This window comes from Myxocyprinus asiaticus, chromosome 37, assembly GCF_019703515.2.
Source record: "Myxocyprinus asiaticus isolate MX2 ecotype Aquarium Trade chromosome 37, UBuf_Myxa_2, whole genome shotgun sequence".
NCBI classification, from domain to species: domain Eukaryota; kingdom Metazoa; phylum Chordata; class Actinopteri; order Cypriniformes; family Catostomidae; genus Myxocyprinus; species Myxocyprinus asiaticus.
The window spans coordinates 19,215,659-19,242,733 of NC_059380.1; the positions used below are offsets into that span (position 1 = coordinate 19,215,659).

The 27,075-nt window shown below is 38.3% G+C and overlaps 1 protein-coding gene across 7 annotated transcripts in view; it reads right to left on the minus strand.

The window, feature by feature from the left end:
* Nucleotides 1-27,075, minus strand: part of kif21b (kinesin family member 21B) — a 126,932-nt gene that overhangs the window by 74,680 nt on the left and 25,177 nt on the right. For all 7 annotated transcript variants that reach the window (XR_007895062.1, XM_051676435.1, XM_051676433.1 and 4 more), the window contains exons 2-6: nt 7,006-7,228; nt 5,691-5,873; nt 2,501-2,650; nt 2,075-2,209; nt 1,594-1,761 (exon numbers count right to left, since the gene is read on the minus strand). Coding sequence is in view for 6 of the 7 variants with exons in the window: in XM_051676435.1 (XP_051532395.1) it covers nt 1,594-1,761; nt 2,075-2,209; nt 2,501-2,650; nt 5,691-5,873; nt 7,006-7,228 (859 nt within the window). In the remaining variant the exon portion in view is untranslated. The remainder of the gene's footprint in view (nt 1-1,593; nt 1,762-2,074; nt 2,210-2,500; nt 2,651-5,690; nt 5,874-7,005; nt 7,229-27,075) is intronic.

Sequence of the window (27,075 nt, forward strand, 5' to 3'; positions counted from 1 at the left end):
CGGAACTCTTCCTAAATTAAAACATTAGTACTGTGTTGTTTAAAAATGAATATGAATATTAATTTTTTGTTATTTTGACCGGTTGTCATTTCCTGCAAATAAATGCTCTAAATGACAATATTTTTATTTGGAATTTGGGAGAAATGTTGTCAGTACTTTATAGAATAAAACAAAAATTTTCATTTTATTCAAACACATACCTATAAAAAGTAAATCCAGAGAAACGAATAATTTTGCAGTGGTCTCTTAATTTTTTCCATATATATATATATATACACACACACACAGGGTTGGGAGGGTTACTTTTGAAATGTATTCCACTACAGATTACAGAATACATGTTGTAAAATGTAATTTGTAACATATTGTGTTAGATTACTCAAGGTCAGTAACATATTCAGAGACGTTATGCTGATACCTGCGGCAAGTATTTGATCAATGTAGCACAGCAGTAGAACGAACATGCCCGCAAAGCACAGATAGAGCGCGGAACTTTGCAACATGATTGCAGCGGCAAGACAGCTGCCATTTGAACACCTGCCTTGCACTGCGAGGCGGGGTCCAAAGTTGCGAGGCGCAGTGCAATGCTCGAAGTGAAAATGTGAACGTGAGGCGATCGTCTGTGTTCCGCGACTGCTACCGGCTCCATGATTAACGTATAACGTGCCAGTAAAGGCAGCCGGTGGAGTTTCTGGTGCCCCCCTAGGGAGTTGTTGACCTACACAGACTGGGAGCGGCGGTATTTCCGGCTAACGGAAACCCTGCTGCTGTCTTCAAGGTTCTGTCACAGTGTCTCTGTTTGATAGTGCACTAGCCAATGCAGAAGCTGGAGACATTGCTGGAATCCTGCAGGTAATCTACACTGTCCATTTAACCCCATCGGTTGCAATTGTGACCGGGGGCTAAAGGAGTTTTTGATGTATATTGCACAGAGGTGTCAATGTAAATGACAGTGCAGAATTCTTTGCATGATTGGTGCAAATAGTCACATGACCAGAGCCATTTAATTCCACTGTGCTCCTGGAAAGATTATGTCTGCCAAAACTCCATAAAAAGAAACAAATAAATCCTGTCACAATACACTTACAACTACCATATTTTGTACATAATTTGAATTGAGTTGAGTTGTGTTGTGTTCATTTTCTGTTGTTCAACTCTGTTGGTGGGGTGGGTTTTGTGTGGATGACTGAAAAATACATCTGGATGAAGCATATTTTGTCCACTCATGTTTATAAAGATATCGCGATTAATCATGATTAAATATTTTAATCGTTTGACAGCCCTAATATATATATATATATATATATATATATATATATATATACACACACACACACACACATACATATATATAGAGTATACACACACACAAACACACACTCACACACACACACACATATATATATATATAGCTTTGTATTTAATTTATGTTGTTATTCAATGAAAACCTTGCCAGCTTTAGTCACCATCCACTTTCACTGCATGAAAAAGAGCAGCCAGGACATTCTGCTAGCCAACTCCTTTTGTGCTCCATGAAAACAAATTACATACAGGTGGAGACTGAATAGATTATGAGTGAACTTGTCACCGTACCAGGCCACAGTTGATAGAAATGCCCTCTCTCGCTCTCTCTCCCGTGGCTCCTGTGCGTTTGAGACGCTCTGAGCCTGCCAGATCTACAAAGTGAAACTTAGCAGTGAGCGTCTCATACTCGGGCTGAGAGATGGAGCTATCAGATACGCCGTTCATCTCTCCATTCACCTGGAACAGGAGAGGGGAGAAAAAAAACATGACAACTGGAAGCTACAAACATGATGTAGAGGCCCCCCAAAAAATTGAACAGTTAAGTTACATTTAAAAAAATTATGAACATCATTGTATTAGATAACAAAATATGAAAAGTGGCAACTGCAAACAAATGTTGCAGACCTTTGACACTACATCTTTTAACATTATGTGTGCAGTTTTAATTAACATTCACATCTGTTGACAGATCTTCTTGGCAAGCACTGGTAAGTTTCTAACCAAGTGGGGGCTTATTATTCTTATGCTGTAGTGTTTGGAAGGACCGTACCAGGTGTGGCTGTGGGCACACCCTCATCTGGCAGAGGTGGATGGTGAAGATGGCATGAGAGCGGGAGCTCTGGGCATTCATCTGTGTGCTGGCAGTGGTGCGGGACAGAGCGCCCAGTTTCAAACACTGCAGGAGCTGAGGAGAGAGTATAGGCAGTGTGAGAAAGTGTACATGTGAGTGTGTATTTGTCATTTTGACGTTTCCATGTTTGAGCGTCCTGCAGTGTGACAAGCTACACTCTATCTAAAACTATTTGAAAGTATGTTACTATTTGTATGTTATAAATTATAAAAATTATAATGAATTTATAATGACTAATTATTATTACCATATATAGGGATATGTCAAATCTAATGCCCATAAGCCTCTTTTAAGAAAAATATCAAATATATTCCCAAAGATAGACCAGCCAGCCAGATATCTAACCTCATCTTCAGAGCTGACCAGCCGTGAAGTCACGCCTGTGGTGTAGATGCCTCCGCTCCCATCCTCGTGGATCTTAATGTTGGACTTCCTGCCTCGAGCCTCAGGGTCACGAGTGCTGTCAAATAGGTCCAGGATCTCCTCGTTATAGAGCTGAAAGACAAATGCACATGCTCTCTGACCAACTAAGGGCAAAAGTCATGAGGTCATAAGGTCAGAGAGAGTTGGCGTGTTCGACCTCGAGAAGGCCAGAGACCACACAAGCTGACGGACAAGGTTTTTGCAGTGATAAATAGTGATAACCTCACAACAAAGAGTAAAACTGAAATAGAGCGCAACAGAGGACGCTCACTTTTCAGCTGCCACCAAAAGCATATTTCCCATTTATTTTCCCCATGGGGTTTAAAAAAACATCTTCAATAAAGAGTTCCAAGCCATGAAACAAATCAACCAGCTGAACCAAGATTAAATCACAACATTACAAACTGTAATTTGAAGCAAACTAATTATATGAAAATCTGAAAAAAAGACAAAGGTACAAGAGTGCACTTAACGTCTTTTATGTACTACAATTGCGTGAAGCATTTTGAATGACAGAATCAAATAAAAAGCACTGATACACACTATAATTATTATTGACAAACAGTCAGATTCTAAGTATAAAAGCAATATACAATTATTAAAATTATATATATATATATATATATATATATATATATATATATATATATATATAAAACTTTATTGCTAAATATTTGCAATGCTTCATGGGATTGGTATTGCTAAACTCTTTTGCCACAATTTCTGTTTTAATGGTAGCAGCGACTTCTCTGATTGGTGGAGCTCTCTTTAGGATTGTGGGTAGTGTAGTTCATCATGAATTCAGCAAAGTTGATATCACACGACTTGTGGCTTCTACAGGAGCACTTACCATCACTTATTTTTAAGTTCACCTAAAACTAAAAATTGTGTCATACTCACCATCATGTTTTTCCAACTTGTATGAGTTTCTTCCATGAAACACAAAAGAATATACGTATATAGTAGAATTTTAAGGACTGACAGCCTCTATCATCACTTATTGTATGAAAAATAAGATCAGCGTCAACATTCGTCAAAATTTCACCTCTCGAGTTCCACAGAAGAAAGAAAGTAATACAGGTTTGAAACAACATGAGGATCAGTAAATTATGACAGAATTTTAATTCTGGATGAACTAACCCAATAACAATTAAAATGTATATAAGTTATCATTATAAATGAATTTCTTCAAGGAGAAAATGAATGGGATTTTTACTTCAAGAAGCTGACTGTAGTACTCTATAGAAGAGGTAGAGGGAATAAAAAATAAGAGGGAGTTGATTCAATAAATTTAGGGTTTAAAACAATAAATCAAACTGCTAACATAGAAATGTACCAAATGCACATAGGAGTTCTGGAAAAGACGAGACTATTGAAAAAGGCATTTTAATAGCCTATTAAAGCAGTCCCGGGGAAGGCCATCCATTCACAACCGCAGAGCTTAAGACAAATCTGCCCAGTTATTCCGGACAGCAAGCCTTGATTCTGCTGAACAAACAGCAGCCTGTGCCAGACAGTGAGCAGCACGGCTCGTTAAAACACCCCGTTGCAGGTTTTAAACTCATTACCTAAGCCAGGACTTTACACGAGACAGGGGGTAATCAGTTTACAGTTACACTGCTGTCTGCTTACCCTGGCAGCCAAGCACCTCCTCCTCGCCTATTGTCAGCTGTAATGACTGATATCAAATAAATATGGACCTCAAGGGGGTTTTCTCCATGTTATCACAGTCAGTTGTCTTTTGGCTCACTCATCACACTCTCTTTCTCTCCCTCCATTCTAGTGATTTAAGTTGAGTCTGCTTGACAACACCATTGCAGGCTAGATTAATGGAGTGAGGACAGTGGGACTCCAGCCATCTGCCCTGGTCAGCTCCTGTACCAGTTTAGCTTTATTATATATGCACATAATTAAAACCATTTAACAATAATCATAATGAAGACCATGCTGAGACAGTATTTAAAAGGCAGTAAAACTACAAACCCCCACAGTTCTATAAGTGTGGTCAAACTAATAAAGTGGAGACTACATAGTCCAACCCTTTGCTGTAGAATGTATGTTGCACTGTCACAAGTTAAATATTTTTATTATGGCTATATTTACCCCTAGAGATAATTCTCAGGGGCATTTTTTTCACCTTTATAAAAGACATATTTCCCAATACCATGTAAAAACACATTGCATGTGATCATTTTATATGAAATACGTAATATAAATTATCTATCTCATAATTAGAATAATTAACAAGGCCTACAATTGAATTTTTACCACCAATTTCTGAATTTAGGTGGCATTTTTGTCACTTTTTTGCCACTTTTGCCCTATGTCCTGGTTAATTTCTTTCCCTGGAACAAAGCAAGCATGCATATGTCATCAAGAGCTGATGAACATACATTTGAAATAATATCTAAAAATCCCATTCGTTTTTTCAATAGGCGAATACATTTTTTACAATAAACTAATAAGGCTTTAAAGACAGATTTACCGTGAACTCTGAGGTATGCTTTATGCTTCTGCTGAAGCCAACAATCCATGACGTTTCAATTTTGTTTAAAAAAATGTTTGTTTAATAGTGAAATTCCCGGTGAAGAACTACACTACCCATGATCCAGCAAAGAAAGATCCACCAATCAGAGAATCAAAGTCAACAATGCCCACCAAACGAGCACGGTAGCGTCCGCCCATTACCATCAACCATTGTGAATGACGCAATCGAGTCAGTGACCCTATACACTCTCGGAAAACTTCTTTATTGGTATGTATCTGAATATTTAGCAATATACTGTAAGTATATTGATTCTACACTTATAATCAACAACTTTAAATCAATAGTTTTATTTATTTCCCAAAGAAAATATTCAATTACATCATTCCCAATGCTTCATGGGATTGTAGTTCATTCTCTCATTAAAGACGATTAGTACACAGTCTTGTACCTTTGTCTTTTAAAGTCGAAGCTGGTTAGTTTGGTTCATGCCTTAAAACGCTCTCATGAAGACTTTTATAAAAAGCCTTTGGAAAAAATACTTCCTGAACCAGGGCAGCTGACTGCTGTGCTCTATTGAGAGCCGTATTCCAATTGAGTTTCCATTCAACCTCGCTCAAGTCTCACCTCCAGGAACTGGGCGCTGACTTTGAATTCTGGCAGGGGCATGTCTGCACTCTGTGCATCCAGTCTGCGTTTCTGGATGCCCTGGAACAGTTGTTGCACTGCTCTAGGGATGATGCCCTGCTCTTCATCTGCCATAGTCATGTCGAAGCCAGTGCCCATGGTGTAGGTCTTTCCTGAACCAGTCTGCATGACAGAACAGAACATGCACAATACACACAAAGTGCCCAATGAAACATAAATTCAATAAAAGCATTCGTAACACAACATACAAAAGCACTTAAAAAAAAAAAAAAAAAAAAAACATATTGGTGGACCAATACTAACAACCATGAACCTTCAAAAGGCAAATTCTCTGTGTAAATAGTCAATAAAACTACTGCGTCTTCTGTTAATCAAGATTCTGTGTCTCTTGCAGTAAAGATGGGAGTAGCCCACTAGTTGAAATATTCTTCTCAGGTGTACAAGTGTCCAATAATTGCACTTAATGTACAGAAAACAAAAGAAAACAATCCTTGTCTGTCTCTGTCTGCTGTGCTAGCATCTTTACTACTCCAGCCACTGTGAGAACTTGGCAGTCCTATACTGCAGACGTTGTTAAACCCTGTATGAGAAATTGCTTGCTATGTGTCTCACTTGTAAGTCGCTTTGTATAAAAGCATCTGCTAAATGACTAAATGTAAATGCAATCATGTTTTATCTGGATCATATCTGCTTTTGTTCATCTTCAGTCACACTGACACAGAAGTACAGTTGGGCAATAAACCCTGGCCGCTGTACAATGGCCACTCTAAGTGTGACGATGGTGTGTGATGAGTGGAACCGAGAGGCCTGTGTTCAACACACAAAGACACTCTGCACAGCTGTCGCATCACGTATAGCTCTGAGGGAAAAGGTCAAGGTGTCACAGCAGTCTGACAGTGGAGTATTCACATTTAAAGAAATGAATGACATTAGGCTCAAAAGTATCCCCATTTGATCCAGGTACTGGTAAATTGGGGTGTGTTTTTTGTAGAGATTATGAGAAACTTGTGCACTATATTCCACCAATGATTTGATTTTAGAGATAAACAACATTAAACCTTACATTTTGGTCTATTAATCTCACAAAGTGATCTTATGGCTTCAGAAGACTTAAAATATAGTGCACAAGTCGTATGATCTCGCATCAGTTACTATTACTGTATGGTGTTTGATGAACCATTACTATTATTCAGCATCACAAACCATGCTATTCTGGATTACTATGTGTTTGTAAACCTGCAGGTTTTTGTATCAATTTATCTGTGTATTGGTGTAAGTGTTTGGTAGACCTCACTTGTCCGTAAGCGAAGACAGTAGCATTGTATCCGTCAAAGCAGCCTTCAATAAGCCTATGGACACAGGCGCTGTAGATTTGTTGTTGTTGGGCATCCATATCAAACACAAAGTCATACGTGAAGGCCTTGTCTTTTCCCAGGAGCACTTGAGGCTCGCCGGGAGTCACGGAGGTGCAGATGTGACATCCCTCAATCTTTTCCTTTGCCATCTGTGGCCGAATCCTGATGAAAACAACAAAGAAACAAATACACTTTGTTGAAGGAAGAGTACACAGAAACAGTGAAATGCTGCATTTACGTTGTGTCTGAATTACAAGAATTATGAAACAGCAACTCTGAAACTTTACTCTTAGCAGTTCACATCACATCCCGGAATAATTAGCTTCTATGGCAACGTACGTAACTGCAAAAAGTTGGAAGTTAGCCAGTTCTTTTGCTCCATCTACGGTAACAGAGAATCAGATAGTAAGCCTTTGGTAAGTTTTCAGATAATACAGGATCCTTTAAATTTTGCGACATTACAAATAGTACAATTATAAGAAAAATATAATGTTTCGATATTTTTTGTTTGTTTTCACATGACAAATGGACAAATGGGAAAAGTCAGAGCTTTCATAAAATGTAGTTAAAAATACACAACAGAATTATGGGCTCTCTTTCGACTTCTGTGGTTGAAACATAAAATTGTAAGTTACTTGCAGAATTTTGTTGATTTCCTAAAGTAGTGTAGCTTAAATTAACTTATAATTCTGAGTTTTTAGTTAAAGTAATTATAGTAAAGTTTTTGTAAAAGTGCAAGATTTTAAAGAGTGTGGAAATGACCTGAGCCAGACTCGGACTCGAGCAATAAGCACATAACCATTACCGTGCGTGTCGGAGCACATACACTACACAACACACAGTCTCTTTAGCATAAATAAGGTCATTCGGACATGACACGAATGTACAAATAGTAAAAAGGACGTAGACCTGGTGTATTCCACACTTCAATAGACTATGAACCAATATTTCAACTGGGGTAAAAGGACGGGAAGGATAAACCACTTTCATTAACAGATGACAAGTTAATGTAAAGGTTAATGAAGACTTCAGGCTAAAAACCCTCTAATTTATTAATCAATTAATAAAATCAAGTTAATTAGCTTTTGCTCATGTAATTTCCGAATTGCTGATACACATCTACATTGACCCCATTTTCATGGACTTAAGAAAACGGTTTATTTCAGGGTTTTTGCAGAAAGCGGCGCTCTGAAGCATCATGTAAACGAGAATGCTGGTTTCCTTAAGCCACTTTAGGGATTAAGAGAAAGCGGTTTAACACACCTAGGTTTCTCCCGGAGAACATGGCTTATCTGGCCATGTAAACACATAAGCGGCGTTCTCACAGGTTTTTGAAGAGTGCGCATGTGCGTGAACAGACAGGGTACCACATGTAATCAGATGGAGCCAAACCAGAAGTAAACAAAGCAGGAAGTCTTCAAAATTTTCGGGAGTACAGTAGGGAAAGCACATACACAATAAACTATACTCATTTATAAACACCAGCGTAAATTATCGACTGTCCCTTACCTCTGCATATACGTGCTCGTACATTGGGGGAATACCGGTGTTTTACGTAAGAAAGAAAACCCCACTATTGCTGCGCAATTCCGCTACAGGTTGCAACAGAAAGTTAAGGAAACAAACACAGCAACAACTGTGGAATATACTCGCGCCTCACTCACGGAGGATGTGTAAACCTGGTGTAAGCCGCGTTCTCGCAATGCGCTGCTTTCTGGTGTCCATGTAAATGCACTTTTTGACTTTAGGTGAATTGGCAAGATCTTTTAATCTATCAGGCCTAACAAGAGTAACATCAAAGAAATCAAATTATGATTACAATCAAATAGTTTTGAGCTTGTTTCCTTTTTTTTTTTTTTTTTTTTTTAATTCGGTAACCTTCAAGAAAAAATCTCCGATACTCATTTTTTGCTGGTAATTTGTTGTTTGGTAATTTTAATTTGGAGTTAAATTAGACACTATTACTGCCAACTGATCCCCCAGCCCTCATATTGAGCACAGCAGCTCTATTGTCCTCCCTTGCTGATACACACTGACACATAACACAAGCACACACACACACGTCTGTTTATCCCAACAGTTACATAGAAGGGGCCTGAAGAGACATGGGAACACTTCAAAAATGTGTGGACTGACCAACTTCTCTTTCATATACTGTACACCTAGTCATCTAAATGAGGACATTCCATAGACTTTCATTGTTTTTATATAAAGCTAATAATTATATATTTTAATTATATTATTTAATTATATATATTCAAATTACTACAGACTATCCTTAACTCAAACCCTAATCCTTTTGAATTTTTAGAACTTAATAAAATTAAATAAAAACATTCAATTTAACGTATTTACTGTATGAATCAGTTTTACATTAAAAGAAGTTCCCAGACATCCACAAAAGGTGGTATTCCCAGACTTCTTATGGGCTATCTTTTGGGAACAATTTTGCAATCTATAGCACATTGATCAGGAGGACAAACACAACACATGAGGCACTCTCCAGAGACTTTCAATCTTCTGCAGAAAACAAATTAAGATTTTTAGAAGAATATTTCAGCTCTGTAGTTTCATTCAATGCAAGTGAATGGGTGCCAACACTCCAAAAAGCACATAAAGGCATCATAAAAGTAATCCATACTACTCCAGAGTTTTAACCCATATCTTCAGAAGTGATATGATAGGTGTGGATGAGAAACAGATAACGATTTAAGTCCTTTTTTTCTTGAAATTCTTCTCCCTGCCCAGTAGGGGGCGATATGCATGAAGAATGTGAATCATCAAAAGCACAAAAAAGATGAATGTGAAAGTGATCTGTTTCTCACCCACACCTATCATATCGCATATTGATTTAACCACTGGAGTCTTACTGGAGATTACTTTTATGCTGACTAATGTTATTTTTGAAGCTTCAAGTTTTTGGCACCCATTCACTTACACTGTATGGATCAAAAGAGCTGAGAAATTCTTCTAAAAATCCTCATTTGAGTTCAGCAGATGAAAGAAAGTCATACACATCTGGGATAGCATAATTCCATGAGTAAATGATGAAAGAATTTTCATTTATGGGTGAGCTATTCCTTTAATACTTGCTAAATAACTTTGTTGATTTTCCACATAACAATTTAATTCCCAGAGGCCCTGGAGTTTTAATGGGGTTGGTTGCTCCACATAAGTACTGCTGCTGCTATCTGTGTCATTATCATTTTTTTAATTATGGAAAAGGATTATTGATAAACAAACACAATCCTTGGATGAGTCAGTGACTAAGGCCCAAAACAGAGTACTCTATGCAAGCATGTGAGAACATAAGCTTTAAAAGACTCAAACTTGATTTCACATGCTGTTGCATCCCGAAATGTGTCAGAATGAAATTGATAAGGCAGTGAAAGTCCATGCTGCATTCACAACATTGCCGCAAAGGTCCTCAAAGTGGGCATTTACATAAACTGCCGCATCTACAGTCATTGCAGAGCAACAGCTTGAAGTGAATCTTGCTTAGTTAAAATCAGTTACATTGATAAAATGCTTATACTCTAGCTAGCTCCCTCAATAATAATAATGCATACAGTTTAATGGGTGGCACAGACATTAGAAGGTAACTCTATCGCCCTGTTAAGTACTTTTTTACCGCCAGTAACGTGAGAACGCATGTTAAAAACCCTAAATTCGCTTGACGTATGTTGTAGTATGGCCTGTGTAGACGTATTTCCTATTGAAACCGGAGGTTTTGGCAAGGCATATCTAAGGGCTCGTCCCTTTGCAAAAAAAAAAAAATAGCCAACAGGCTTTAGTTACGTCACAGCCATGAGTCCCATGACCCATGATTTGTTAGTCATGGCAGTTGGTATTAAAGGGACATTCTAAAGAGCATTTGGACGAAGAGAGACTGGACAAATATTTGTATAAATCATCATTATTTTTGGCAATTTCCTGGAAGGACTGTCAATTTTAAATTCATTTATCTGCTAAAAGTTAATTATGTCAACTTTTAACAATACATTAGCATAAAGAGGACAGACATGCTAACAGATATGCACTAAAAGGGGTCTTTTAAGCATACACAAAGGTGCAGCACGTTTGGGATGGGTTGGCCAAGCATCTGCATTTTCGTTGAGTATGAGCTTGTTTTACATGTCTCTCTCTCTCATACACTCTCACTGTCTCTAGAGCCCCAAATTAGATTCCAAAACAATAGATCAGATGTTGTCCTGCCCACTGAAGCCATTTTAATACCTAAAAGGTAGTCCATCATTCATATCCAACAGTAATGACACCCACACATGACAGTGGGAGACATCTGTCTGCCTGCTGCCTCTGTGTGTATGTGTTTGTTTATTTGTGAACGAGTGTATGAGAAGCAAAAGGAAGTGTGTCATCAGTCAGCTCCGACAGAACTTCCTGGCCTGAAGAGGGAAGTTCTTGCCACATCCTTCAGTTAGAGCTGTGTAAGAGAACTCTGAGGCGGTAATAACCACAAAGGTCTGACAGTGTTCTTTCTGCTTGTATACTAACAAAAAACCTTTTGTACATTAAAAGAAATCACATTCTTTCCAAAATGCGGTGCCTTAAAGAAATATTCCGGGTTCAACAGAAGTTTAGTACCAGTTCTATTAACAGCATCTGTGGAATGCTGTCTCATTACAGCAGAAAATTGTGACTTGTACATCAGTTTTTAAAACAAATAAATAAATTATAATTGTGTTTACTCTAATGCACTTAAAATAGAAGTCTATTGGGAAAGGTACTGGGATGAATGTTAAAATCAACAGTGTTTTGAAACTATAGCTACAAGATTAAACAAGGTTTGAATGTACAAATACGTATGAACCATGTCTGTGAAAAGTTAATTCCAATATTGTGTTTTCCAAAACCTCCTGTCTTGACCATGTAAAGCCGATAAACTGTAACTTTTGTACTATAGCTATGTGGAAGAATATCAGAAAGGGACGTGACATAACAATCTGCAAATTACTGTTTATATCCAGCAAACTCTACCTATTGCATTGAAATTACATTGGTTATGGAAAACCAGAAGTGCATCCACCTAAAACAGTAGTCCAAAAAGGATGTCTACATCCTTTTGGTCTGCTAAAAGTATGATTTAGAACGTCACAGCTCATTTTTAAGGAACAAATCATAGAAGCACTGCAACAACAATTTTAAGATGCACATTTTTGCTGTTAAACCCACTGAAATACCTTGCCTCATAGACTTCCATTAAGATTGCATGACAGTACATGATTTTTGAGGGACAAAATTATTGTCTATGATGAGTAATAGAGCTTAATTTTTAACCGGAACATTCCTTTGAAGAATGAATTAATCATAAATATGATCCCATCCGTTTCTGACTTTACTGACGAACCTTCTATGTCACTTCATAGTAGATACATTCCTTTTTTGGGCCAAGAGAAACATTTATTTGTATGCATATCTGAACGCCCACATTCCTGGGTTCTGAATTCAGGATATTGAAGAGGGCAAGGGTACGATCAACCAGTGGGCTGCAAAAACAAGTCACATTCATGATGAAAACAGGATCTGAAAGGCAGAAAAATGCAGGGATGGGTGTCGAATCACATGACAATTCACTGGAGAAAGAGGACACACAAGGGTGGCACATGAGAGCACACGGGCACACATACTCCTCTCATCTTCTGAGATCAATTGGGCTGTGCATTTGTGACTACAAGTGCAAGTGCTTAAACACACATGATTTGCAATTTGACCACTATCAACTTTAGGGAAATACTCCATCTGATATCTCCTATTGTATATGCCAAAGCTGCACACACAAAAGGGCAGCTGAGTATTGCCAATTATAGCCAGTTTATTGATGGGTATTCTCATATGGGCTCTGGTCCACAAGGCACTATTGCAAGCCAAGCCCATAAACTCTTTGTTACAACCAAGACTTTCAAGTCTAGCGGCACTAAAGGAGTTATGTGAGTAAAAGAGATGTTGAGTAGATGTATGTAGGAAAGCACGAGGAGCTGTATTTGTTTTGATATCATCACCTCCCCCTCCGTTTCCAAAGTAAACAACTCCTTCAATGTCTTTCTCTGACCGGCGCCTGGAAAAGCAGATCAGTGGGTCATGAGGGAGGGGCGGCAGTGCAGGTAACAGACCTCCATTTCCTCTCTCTTGACAGACCCTTTAACAGCCAGATCACAAACATTATTGCCCTCACCAGATTACACGAACAGACACACAATCCGTTTTATACACAGCAAAATTCTCCCCCACACCCCCTTATACATAATCTGATGCTTAAATAGTTTAATGACCGTTTGCCTACTGCATCACTTTTTGTCTCTCTCTGTCTGAGACGTTTTTGTATTCACCTCACTCACTGGTTGGAGACACATAAGAGCACTCATTTAAAAACAGCCTCTCTTGAGAAGACAAAAAGGTGCGTGCACGTGTGTGTGTGTCTACAGGTTTCACTATATTTGTGAGTGCCAAATTTTTCCTATATTTGTGAGTGCCAAAAATTTAGTGAAGACCACCTAAAATGTACTACTATAGTGAAGGTTTATTTTCAGAGCCCAGGTCTGACTGAATGTTTGTATGATATCAAGGAACTGCTGTAATCCCTCTTTTGTTTTTGACAGAATTACCAAATCATCAGCAAAGAAAAGACACTTCATTTCAGATTGGGTCAGGGGTAGACCAGGGGATGTTGATTTGTTTAGTGTTTTACCCAATTCATTTATTTAGATATTAAATAAGGTGGGTCTCAATGGCAACCTTGTCTTACACCTCGTTTCTGGGGAAAAAAATCTGTTCGTCAATTTCCTATTTTTACAGCACATTTGTTGTTTTAATACATTGATTTTCTTGTCAAATTTCACGACCATTTTCTCTCTCACTCTCTCACAGTTCAATTCAATTCGATTCAAATGAGCTTTATTAGCATTATTGTCAAATGTTTTCCCTCCAATTCCACTTTCTAGTAGTTTTAGGAAGAGTCCTTCATGCCAAATGGAGTCGAATGCCTTCTCAAAATCCACAAAACAAGAGAAGACTTTAGTTTGGTTTTGCTGTGCTTGTTTGTCAGTGATTGTGTGGAGGGTGTAGATGTGGTCAGATGTTCGGTGTTTGGGCAAGAACATTTTTCCCCTTTTTTAAAGATCGGTGTAATTAGGCCTTGGTTTCAGGTTTCAGGAAATACCCCACATTCAAAACAATGTTGAACAATTTAAGTATGGCAATTTTGAATTTATTGTCTGTGTATTTTATCAATTCATTTATTATTCTGTCAATGTCACAGGCCTTATTGGATTTTAAAGTCTATATTCTACCTGTTAGCTACTTTTCTGTGATTGGGAAATCCAGGGGGTTCTGATTATCTTAAATTTTTTCTTTCAAGCTTTCTCATTTAGTTTTTATTTCATGTCAAGCAGGGTTTAGTTCAATTTCTTTGTAAAGGTTTTCAGTGTGTCCTCCACATATTTCCATTCTGGATAGACAATTTGTCTTATTGTGGTCTATAGAGCTTGTTCCAGTTGTTCCAAAAGCTATTTGTATGTATTGACTCCTCTATTACTTTGAATAATTGTCCTGTATGTTGTTCCTTTTTTGTTCTGAGAGTTTGTTTGTACTCTTTACAATTTATAATATCGAAGGTGGAAATCTGGATTGTCCAGATCCTCTCTCTCTCTCTATCTGACGGTTTATCTGGCTTTCTGTGACAGTCTTTCTGTCTTTCACTATCTATGTAAATTTTAACTTTTTAAAGCTGAAGTGTGTAATTTCTGTGCCACTAACATCACTAAATGGAACTGCAAAAATAATCACTGTTTTCAAACAGATTCCAGAAAACTTCAGTTGAACAAACTCACACCATTGGTCGAGCCAATGTTGCTGTGTTGGGCTACATAGGACGCTCAAACAAAGAGAAGAACTTTTGATATCGCCACTGCAGAGTCGCAGTTTTACACTTTAAGGTGAAATCAACCTACAAATGATTTACTTATAGTACTCATATTATTTAATGTGCGCTAGAGTACTCGACTACACAATTACTATAACTCTCAACACGCATCTCTCACACACACTGAACTCACGTCAACCAAAGCACGACATAATGGGTGACGACATCTGAACTTTTAGGCTGTCAAATTCATCATTCAGCAGTTACAGTTCTTCCTCAAAACAAACGCTTTAGTCTTTTGATAAGCCGTTGACAGATCTCCAATGCCGTACGGAAGCCGTCTGGCTGATAAGTTTTACTGCATTCACTCCATCAAAGTTTTAGTCCATTCACACCAATAATGGGCATAAGTTTAATCTCCTAATCTCTGCTTTTGTGAGGGGAATGGGATATTGAGAACATTACACGCCGGCAAAGTATTTCTGAATAAACAAAGTTTTCATATTCAAAAGTGGTCATATATGCTACATGCTGCCTGTTTTCCTACATTCTGAATGTGTCTGTGTTATGATTAAGGCAAGAACAGAGAAAGATAAACTTAGGAAGGGCTTTCGAGAGTTGCACTGAGTGCCCTTATGGGGCAGCACTGTCTCTCAGTCAATACATCTCTAAACTATCATTTGCCTGGGGATGGGGAAGATTTGCATTCAACCATGCAAAGCCTTCACCCCCAGGGGTAAGTGGTTCATAAGATCATTCAAGAAAGCTAATTTCTTATGCAGTTCCCTTGAAACTGATTTAAATATACTTACAGTAAATAATATCCATAATGGAAAACACATTACAACAACTACCACCATTAAAGGTGTAAAATTATATGCTTTTTGTTATTTATTTTTTTCTGAAGTCAACTTATAAAATTAGTTACAGTTTGTTGCATCAAACACACTCTCTCACTCTCACACAATTAAATTTAATTCAATTAAATTCAAATTAGCTTTATTAGCATGACCATATACAATGTTGCCAAAGCACTCATCATAAAGAAAATGTATTACATACATAAATTCAAACAATAAAATATAATTATTAAAGCTACACTATGTAACTTCTGGCCCTCTAGAGGTTAAAAAATAAAACTGCATGCGTCTTGCGGAAGAACATTGTTTAGGTTGTGGTTCGGCTTTGCTCCTCTGCATGGATGAATGTGGTTCGAGGCACCGGTGTACACATGAATACAGGACATCTTATCAGAGCGAATGGACAAATAAATAACGAAAGAAAGGAAAAGACGGATATCCGAAAACATGTCATCTGAGCAGATAAGTGCCATATCTTATGCTGTTGTTTTGACTTATCGGAAACATTGATGTTTTGAAATCAATGACATTACAGAAGTTAGGCAACATTCGTTAACATTAGACATAACGATTGCTAGTCTGATAAGGTCAAACGTTGTACATTTTTTATAACTGCAGGATATTCTGGCCAAATAGACTACAGTAGTAACTAATTTATAGATTGTCATTGTTACCAATCAGTGGTCAACATCATTTCAAGACTCACATGTCCTTGGTAAGCTTAGGACTAAAGGATTTATTTATATAAATGATTGTCGTTATAAAGAAAAATACACACGTGTGCTAGCAAGTGAAAAGTTCTGCACCGATTACAGTATAATTATTGTATTTCACTACACACACACAGCCATCTCTGGGACGCTTTTAAATCCTTTCAGATCTCGGAGTTGTCGCCACCTCTGAAAAGCCAAGCCAATGTTGATTCAGGTTTTATTACAAACTCGGTCACCTTCCCTTTTTGCTTGTAGACTCTGCTCTGTTCGGGGTTTCTTTGTTTTTACAAAGTGATTCCCTGGAGGTTTGCCGTTTTGAATGATCAATGGTCAATTTAACTTTCAGCTTCAGCTACTCACACACATGCGCTACAGTAGTCGGATCTTATTTTCTCAGTGTATGGATATGATGTTAACACGCATGGGCGAATGACGTTTGTATGCAATTTCCCAAGAAATCTGTCCCGACAGCTCTAAAATATTTATAATATCATTATTATAGGTTTATTAAAGTGTATTTGGGTAAAGTAAATACATGGTTTGTAAGATGGATTTTTGTTGCATACTCTCATTAAAAACATTTTATTTTTTAATAAAATAACAAAAAAAAGTTACATAGTGCAGCTTTAATAATAATAATAATAATAATAACAATAATAATAAGCATAAAGGTAAGTGCACAAAATGTAAAGAATTGTAACTACAGAGAACAATGAGTACCAGTAATTCATAGAGGTCATGAAGGATGATAGAGGTTCATAGAGGATGAACTTCACTTCCTCACTGAGTGCAGTAAATATGAGGCCATCAGACACACATATTTTAAAGTCATAGGACAGATACTGCCTGAATTCAACATAGTGAGCAATATATGTGCAGAATATGTGTCGTCTTGTCATGATCTGAGGGAGAGAGGGTGACACCTCACTAAAGACTGAAAGTGTCAGTAGTCTATTCTCTCTGGGTCTCCAGTTCTGTCTGTGCCGACCCGTCTCTACAGCCAGACTGTGCTCACTCACACGATACTTCGTCAGAAGCTTCCTGTGACAGTAGTCTTTAATTCTGGTCAGATATTATGCCAATTTATATTCTGTCTTAATTTTTTGGAAATAGGATAATTTGTTTATTTCTTTGAGCGTGCTTTGCCAATGATGAATATATTCTTCTTAAGTCGTGTTTTGTATTTGTTTTAATTTTGCCTATCTGAATTGAATTGATACATTAGGTGATGTTTGTCTACTAAATACTGTAAAGGGTCACTCTCTGGGTGTGCTGCTCTGTGTATAAACGCACAGTGATGGTGATTTTCTGGGGAAGAGTCTGATAGGTGGAGCTAGAATTTACTGGCTCTCTTTTGAATGTCTGTCAAGAGAGGGAACCTGCCCAGTTCTGCCCTACCGCCCAGGTTAGAAGCACTTCCGTGAACTCCCAGGATATTTTTACAGAATTCAAGGTGGAAGATTTCAACTGAACTTTGGGGCCCCAGATTTCACTGCCATACAGAAGGATGGGTTTTGATGATGCTGTCAAAGATTTTCAGCCACAATTTAAAAGGGAGGTTAAATTTAAATAGTGATTTTCTTATGCTCTAATATGCCCGCCAAGCCTTGTCTGTTAAGTTTTTTACTGCTAGGTCAAATTGTCCAGAGGCTAAAATTTTCAGACCTAGATAAATAAAACTAGTAACATGACTAGATTTGTTCCCCCGAGTGTAAAAATATATTTTTTGTCCTCAAGACAATTTTTCTTTGAAACATTATCACTTTTGACTTGTCCATGTTTATTGGTAATGCCCAACTACTACTACTACTCTCTCACTCTCATAGTTTCCAGTTCTCTTTTTCCTGGACCTTTAGGACTTTCATGTAAAAACCAATTAAATTATTAATAAAAACATAAAAAATGCAATTCAAACAAAACAATAAACAATGTCATGAAAAATAAGATAAATCAAAGTCTCATTAAAAGCTGAAATTATTTATAAAAATTTTTTTAGCACAAGTAGTACAGAATCTTTTAGATTTCTTTTTTTTTTTTTTTAAAAAGCAGTCAAACAATAGTTTTTTTTAAAATATGACTAATATTTACAAAAACTTTTGTCCACTCAATCAAAGACATGTGGTATAACCAATGCCAAAGAGGATGCTTACAGAAGAGGGGATAAAATTTTGTACAATCAGGCCAGGATCACACTGAAAAAGGAAATCAGAGTGGCTAAAATAAGCTATTTTGATAAGCTGAAAAACAAGTTTTCAGCTAACGACCCTACATCAGTGTGGAGAGGCCTGAAAGACTTTACTAACTTCAAGACACCATCCCCCAACACTGTGGTGGACCAACAACTGGCTGATGAATTGAATGTGTTTTACTGTAGATTTGAAAGGCCCAGTCTCACACCCCACACCCACTCTGACCTTCACTTCACACAAACATCAACACCTCCTGCAACCTTCCTCCTCCCCCTCCTGCTACTCGATTTGCACTTAAGATCTGTGAAGAGGAGGTGTGCTGTGTCTTCCGGAAACGAAACACAAGGAAAGCTTCAGGCCCAGATGGCGTCTCACCCACTTGTCTAAAATCCTGTGCTGACCAGCTGGCCCCCATCTTCACACAGATCTTCAACAGATCACTGGAGCAGTGTGAATTTCCCTGCTGCTTCAAATGCTCCACCATCATTCCTGCCCCAAAGAAACCCAAAATCACAGGATTTAATGACTACAGACTCGTCGCCCTGACGTTTGTGATCATGAAGTCATTTGAGAGACTGGTGTTAGCCCACCTGAAGGACATCACTGAACCATTTCTAGATCCCCTTCAATTTGCTTATCGAGCAAACAGGTCTGTCGATGATGCAGTCAACATTGGATTGCATCATATCCTGCAACATCTGGACAGACCAGGGACATATGCAAGGATCCTTTTTGTGGACTTCAGTTCGGCTTTCAACACCATCATCCCAGCTATTCTCCGGACTAAAATACACCAACACTCTGTTCCCACGTCTATCTGTCAGTGGATCACCAGCTTTCTGACGGACAGGCAGCAGCTAGTGAGATAGGGGAAACTCACTTCCAGCACCTGAACAATCAGCACTGGTGCCCCCCAGGGATGTGTGCTCTCCCCACTACTCTTCTCCCTGTATACCAATGACTGCACCGCCAAGGACCCTTCTGTCAAGCTCCTGAAGTTTGCAGATGGCACTACCGTCATCGGCCTCATCCAAGATGACGATGGTCTGTATACAGAAGGGAGGTTGAACGGTTTGCTCACTGGTGCAGTCAAAACAACCTGGAGCTGAACACACTCAAAACAGTGGAGATGATAGTGGACTTTAGAAGTAACACCCCATCATTGACCCCGCTCACCATTCTAAACAGCACTGTGGCAGCAGTAAAGTCATTCAGGTTTCTGGGCACTACCATCTCACAGGAGAGACCCACATTGACTCCATTGTGAAAAAGGCCCAGCAGAGGTTGTACTTCCTTCGCCAGCTGAGGATGTTCAACCTGCCACAGGCGCTGCTGATACAGTTCTACTCAGCAGTCATTAAGTCTGTCCTCTGCACTTCAATAGCTGTCTGGTTTGGTTCAGCTACGAAATCGGACATCAGAAGACTACAAAGGACAGTTCAGACTGCTGAGCGGATTATTGGTTGCCCCCTGCCCTCCCTTCAAGGACTATACACTTCCAGAGTGAGGAAAAGGGCTGGAAATATCACTCAAGACCCCACACACCCAACCCACTACCTTTCTGGCAGGCGCTACAGAGCACCAGAACTGTCAGGCACAGGAACAGTTTTGTCCCTCAGGCTATCCATCTCATGAACAGTTAAAACTGCCCCATTGAGCAATAATTATGTAAAATACACAGCTTAATCTATTTATATTTATCCAGCATATCCTAACTCTTCTGCCATACATTCCCTCACATCTGTATATAACAGATTTGTATTTGTGCATACGTATAATAATATATATATATATATATATATATATATATATATATATATATATATATATATATATATAGTCTTATTGTGTATTTCTACATATATTTTCTATTCACTTTTTATTTTTATTCTATTTTGTTATTATCTCTGTCTTCTTGTATTGTTTGTGCACTGGAAGCTTCTGTCACCAAGACAAATTCCTTGTATGTATAAGCATACTTGGCAATAAAGCTCATTCTGATTCTGATTTTGAAAAAGACAATTAATCATCATAATTGCAATTATTTGTTTGACAATTAATTGTCAGCCAAATTTCATAATCGTGAAAGCCCTATATCTGAGGTAAACTACAGTGGAGAAGGAAGCTAACAAATAGTGTAGCATCCATTACAGTCTCTAGTAAAAGGTACAAAAACTGGGCTTCCTGCTGGTAAACATACACTCAGTGACCACTTCATTAGGTACATCTGTACACCTACTTATTCATGCGATTATCTAAACAGTCAATCGTGTCAGCAGTGCAATGCATAAAATCAAGCAGATACAGGTCAGGACCTTCAGTTAATGTTCACATCAGCCATCAGAATGGGTCAAAAAAATAATCTCAGTGATTTCGACTGGTTTGAGTATTACTGTAACTGCTGATCTCCTAGGATTTTTACACACAACAGTCTCTAGAGTTTACTCAGAATGGTGCCAAAAACAAAAATCATCCAGTGAGTGGCAGATCCGCGGATGGAAAAGTCTTGTTGATGAGAGAGGTCAACGGAGAATGGCCAGACGGTAGGCAAAGGCACAAAATCATAATATTTGTAATATTTAAGCAGTGCTTTTACTAGTGAAATATTTAAAGTGGAACAAGTACTCGATTAATCGATTACTTGTGCACATCCCTTCTTCTGAGGACCAAATAAAAAAAAAAATGTCCTCAGTAATGTAGTAAAACATGATTAAAAAACCAACTAGTGGGGACATTTTCAGCAGTCCTCAATAGAGGTCTGCAACAGGACCGGTTTCGGACCAGGTTTGTGTCAGTTTTTCAAGTAGGACTTTGGGTTGGGGGCGGGGTTTGTAATTAATGAAAACGCTCTCACTAACTGACACGCGGACGGATGAGTTAGGGGACGTTCACACCGAACATGTTTTTGCATCTGTTCAGTTTTCCCATTGTTTTCCCATGTAAACACATGCACATCTCGCTGTTTCTTCAGCATCTCACGCAGAACCTGAACATTTTAAACAATGCGTCAAGTTAAAAAGAACTTCAAATTTTAAAAAACGCACGTCGAGAGCTCAGTTTCATTTTTTCGCTGCATCTAGATTGTTTTTAGTGCAGGTGTCACAAAGATTCGATGTTCTAAACAAGTTCAGGCTGTATAGAGCGAACTGTTGCATTGTTTAACAATATTCCAGATTGTTCTGCACCAAGCAAAGTTTCAGCGAACGGTTAAGGCAATGTTTTTTTCCCCTTCTTCTCCAGTGTACAAAGGGGCTGCCGTGGCTTGTTAAAACTGTGTATGTTTACAGTTTCAATACTGTTACGAATGTTGCCTATTTGCTTTCATAAAATACAGCCTATTGCAACAGTACTTGCTAGTAGAAGATATTGTGAACGATATGATAGTGAGCAATTTCGGTTTGGGCTTAAAATTTGACGGTATCGTTTGGGCCGGGTCACACGTTCTCCGGTACGGGTCATGTTCGGGTTTCATTTTAAGGCCCATGCAGACCACTAGTCCTCAAGAATTTAAAAACCATATCATGTTCAACTTCACATCTAGTGCTATTAACAGGTTTGTGTGAGGGTTAGGTTTAGGGGTAGGGATATAGCCAATTTCATTACCAATATATAAAAACCAATAAGTCTATTAGATATTGTCACTAGTATAGTGGAACAAATGTGTGTGCGTGCGTGTGTGTGTGTGTGTGTGTGTGTGTGAGAAGAAAAAAAATATTGAGTGTTAGACCCTTTCCGTGCCCTGCGGGCCCCTTTTTGAAGACTTAAAGCGTGGTATGTGTTTCCAGATGCCAAATCTCCTTCAAACAGTCCGGTTTTCCCCAACCCAAACCAGCACCACCCACACAAATCTGCTTCTACCAGCCTCCCCCTTCTCTTTCTGAACATCCTGTCCTCAGTTACACACTTTTTTAGCTGCTTGTTCTCTAATCAGACCAGTGACTTCTAAACTACCTCACTGTCCTCTATTCCATCTCTCATTCTTTCCAAAACAATCCTCCAAACTGAGTCCCTTCCATCTCTTATATCTTCTCTCTCTACCCCCTTGAGTCATGCAGTTGTCCTCCAGATCCAGGCGGATGACGCAAATGTGTTTTAGAGATTAGGATTAACTTGTTCTGTCATGCACATGCGCATAAACACACACACACACACACACCTGGTGATGAGCACAAACAGCTGCAGCCAAAAGCGTATGCACCCTGAATATATAATAATACATAAAACATATACACTTTACTTAGCTAAACAGGGACACACCATAGACTTCTATTGTTTTTATAATGTATAAAGCTAATTATACTACAGATTAAACCTTCCACTAACAGAAGACTTTCTTCATTTTTAAAATAACATAAATTAATGAAACATTTTTACCTTTAAGGACATCCCCAAAGGGGAGGCTTTGTCCATTTAAGCACATTTCTGGAGACAATTTTGTTCCCAAAGCACAGTTATGTAAAGCCACGCACGCACGCACGCGCGCGCACGCACGCACGCACGCACACACACACACACACACACACACACACACACACACACACAAATCTGCAGTTTTTCATCTAACTTGGGCAAAATACAGTAGTTTGATGTTCTAAAGAAGGAGGGCAATGTATCATACTGAGCATGAAAGTGTAAACAGTACGACAGTAAAGTATGTGCATATGTCAATTTGTGTGTTATGGAGAGGTACAAAGAATGACTAAAGAGAGTTTGTATGAGTTTCTTGGTTCTTTGAAGGAAGAGGATGTTGTCTGGAGCTTCACCTTAGACATAAACCAGCGCCTCCTCCTCCTCACCTTTAAGAGAAGAGGTTAGCAGAAATCTACATTTAACTAAACGGAAAATTCACTCCAGCTCCTACTCAATTTGCCTGCACCACTGAAGTATGTAGTTGTTAGTCTGTGCTGTTTTGTCATCTTACAGCACAGACTGACTGTGGAGCGACTTATTGCTGATCCACATATTGCAGGAAAACATGTTACATAATCACGTTACTGTCATATGTTAATATTTATATGAGCTATATCAGCAGTTAGTTTTGAGGGCAGGTGAATTCAGTGAGGCAAGCTAATGAACACATGCAGATTTCTGCAACCCTAAAGAGCAAATTTTCTAGCAACAATCATTTTATCTATCGAATGTTTCAAAATTAACTGACAATACTGATACGAAATGAGAAACACCATGCCACGTTGCATCGCAGACAAGACAACGCATGGGTATCACACACAGAACGTGTCGGTGCGGTGCATGGTGGCAGTCCAAAACAGTGAATCTACCAACCTGATCTCATGAAAATTATGTGACTGTGGCGACATTTTTAACAAATTATATTACATGGTTCGTGACACGTATTGTGGCAGCTGAGGTGAAATGTCCACAGTGTGGCGCTAAAAGCGAGTTTAATGTTCTCCCAAACAAATACGTTTGTAAGTTTAATGCTTTGAGTTTTAAATATAAAAAACCTTCATCCCTTAAAAACCCTCCGTCCTTTCTAGAGTTGTGACAATGCCAAAATGTCAGTAGTCGGGACCAAGTAAAAGTTCACGATTATCTATATCAATTTCGATATCACAGCAAAAATATATAATATGCTATTGAACGCACTTTTTTTTAGCCCATTTAAAAAGTTAAGTATCAATGTACATTAAATTTAAAAAACACCTTTTCTCCTTCGTGTTTTTCATTTAAGTAAACATTGCTTCAATTCATTTTTCCATGTTTTAAAGTAAATTCAACTTAAATAACAAAATAGTGTCTAATCAAATGAATTCATAATATTTGAATACAAATGAAAATACAACAATTGCTTTTCAACATACCATTGCATTATTTTTTGTCAAATAATGTGCTGCACAACAGAGCATCACAGTATAATTGAAAACATTGATAAAAACATTTATTCAGTTCAACAGCACTCTTGCTTGTGAGATTTTGCTTAAACATTATAATTATTGTGAATATACATTTTAGTGAATATTACATTTTACATTACAGTGTGTACATATCTCTGTCACAAGTTTAACTGAGGTTTTATTTTGACAAGAAGGCTTTTCAGTATAAGTTTTTGATGGTAGCTTCACACCTAAGCAGTCTTTTAAATGGCAGTGTGATTACTAAAATCACAAAATGCTGCAATTTAATTATATATAAACAGTCTGCGTGCGTGATGCTTTTAATGCTGTGATTTTAGCATATGAGTGACTTCACAGATTCACTGCAAAGCACTCAGCACAAGCAGACAGTATATTTAATTTAATCGCATCCTTATGCAGTTTAATAGTTACAGGACCTTTCACGATTTTAATTACATTAATTGTGCATTAATTTTTTCCCAAATAGTGGTATGTCAAATTCGTGTGTGAGCATTTGAAAGGTTGGAGGTTGCTACGTGGCCAACAGTAGGTAACAGTCCATAGACATTAAGTTGAAAATAATATGGAATATTCTTTTAATGTCAACAGAAGAAAAACAAATTTATCCTAAAGTTTTCAGTTATGAGATATTCAAAAGTATTCACATTAAAAGGTACCAATTGTGTCATGGCTCAAGAACTGTTTCATTGACTTATCTCTAAGCAACTGCTTGTAAACGCCTTTCTAATTTATTTCCAAGTGGGTCAAAAAAGCCCTTGTTTATTTCAGACAGGTTAAGGAATAGAAAGCGGGGGACTATTCCGTCATAACATTTCCTGTCTTCTGTGTTTATAGAGTCACCAAGGTGAGTGTGTTTTGACTGCCACATTCATGCCTGCCCAGAAAACAATGCAAATGTGTGACAGTAAAATGTTGGCCCTGGGAAACGGAGGAAGATTTGTGAATCTGACACACCAGCAGCAGTGACACTGCATTGATAACGGTCTTTGAAGTGAGAGAATGAGAGAATTTTGTTGAGTTCATTAAGGGTGGGTACACAGAAGAGTGAATGTGATACTGTCCTGATGGGAATGAGTCCATTCAGTGCCACGGTAACCAGAGCTTTGAGCACAGCAAATAATGCACTGAAACAGGATGACAACAAAAGACATTAAAGTCCATAGGAGCTAGAGGACAGAATCCCTATGTTCCATAATATATGTACAGTATATACTGTATACTTTAAAAAAAAAAGATATGTATATATACAGTTGTGCTCAAAAGTTTGCATACCCTTGGAGAATTGGTAATATATGTACAATTTTAAAAGAAAACATGAGTGAGCAGGCAAAATACATTACTTTTATTTCTTATGGGATTCATATTCAACTGTAGATTATAACAGAATGGCACAATCGTAAAACAAAACATGGCAACAAAGAAAAAAATTAAATGACCCCTGTTCAAAAGTCTGCATACCCTTAGTTCTTAATACTGTGTATTGACACCTTTAGCATCAATGACAGCGTGCAGTCTTTTGTAATAGTTTTCTATGAGGCCCCAAATTCTTGCAGGTGGTATAGCTGCCCATTCGTCTTGGCAAAATGCCTCCAGGTCATGCAAAGTCTTTGGTCGTCTTGCATGAACAGCATGTTTGAGATCTCCTCAGAATGGCTCGATGATATTAAGGTAAGGAGACTGTGATGGCCACTCCAGAACCTTCACCTTTTTCTGCTGAAACCACTGGAGGGTCAATTTGGTCTTGTACTTAGGGTCATTGTCGTGCTGGAAAGTCCAAGAGTGTTCCATGCGCCGCTTTCGTGCAGAAGAATGCAAATTGTCTGCCAGTATTTTCTGATAACATGCTGCATTCATCTTGCCATCAATTTTCACAAGATTCCCGGTGCCTTTAGAGCTCACACATCCCCAAAACGTCAGTGAGCCACCACCATGCTTCACAGTGGGGATGGTATTCTTTTCACTATAGGCCTCGTTGACTCCTCTCCAAACATAGCGCTTATGGTTGTGACCATAAAGCTCTATTTTGGTCTCGTCACTCCAAATTACAGTGTGCCAGAATCTGTGAGGCGTGTCAAGGTGTTGTCGGCATATTGTAACCGGGCTTTTTTGTGGCATTGGCGCAGTAAAGGCTTCTTTCTGGCAAATCAACCATGCAGCTCATTTTTGCTCAAGTATCGTCGTATTGTGCTCCTTGAAACAACCACACCATCTTTTTCCAGAGCACCCTGTATTTCTTCTGAGGTTACCTGTGGGTTTTTCTTTGTATCCCGAACAATTCTTCTGGCAGTTGTGGCTGAAATCTTTCTTGGTCTACCTGACCTTGTCTTGGTATCAAGAGATCCCCGAATTTTCCACTTTTTAATAAGTGATTGAACAGTACTGACTGGCATTTTCAAGGCTTTGGATATCTTTTTATATCCTTTTCCATCTTTATAAAGTTCCATTACCTTGTTACGCAGGTCTTTTGACAGTTCTTTTCTGCTCCCCATGGC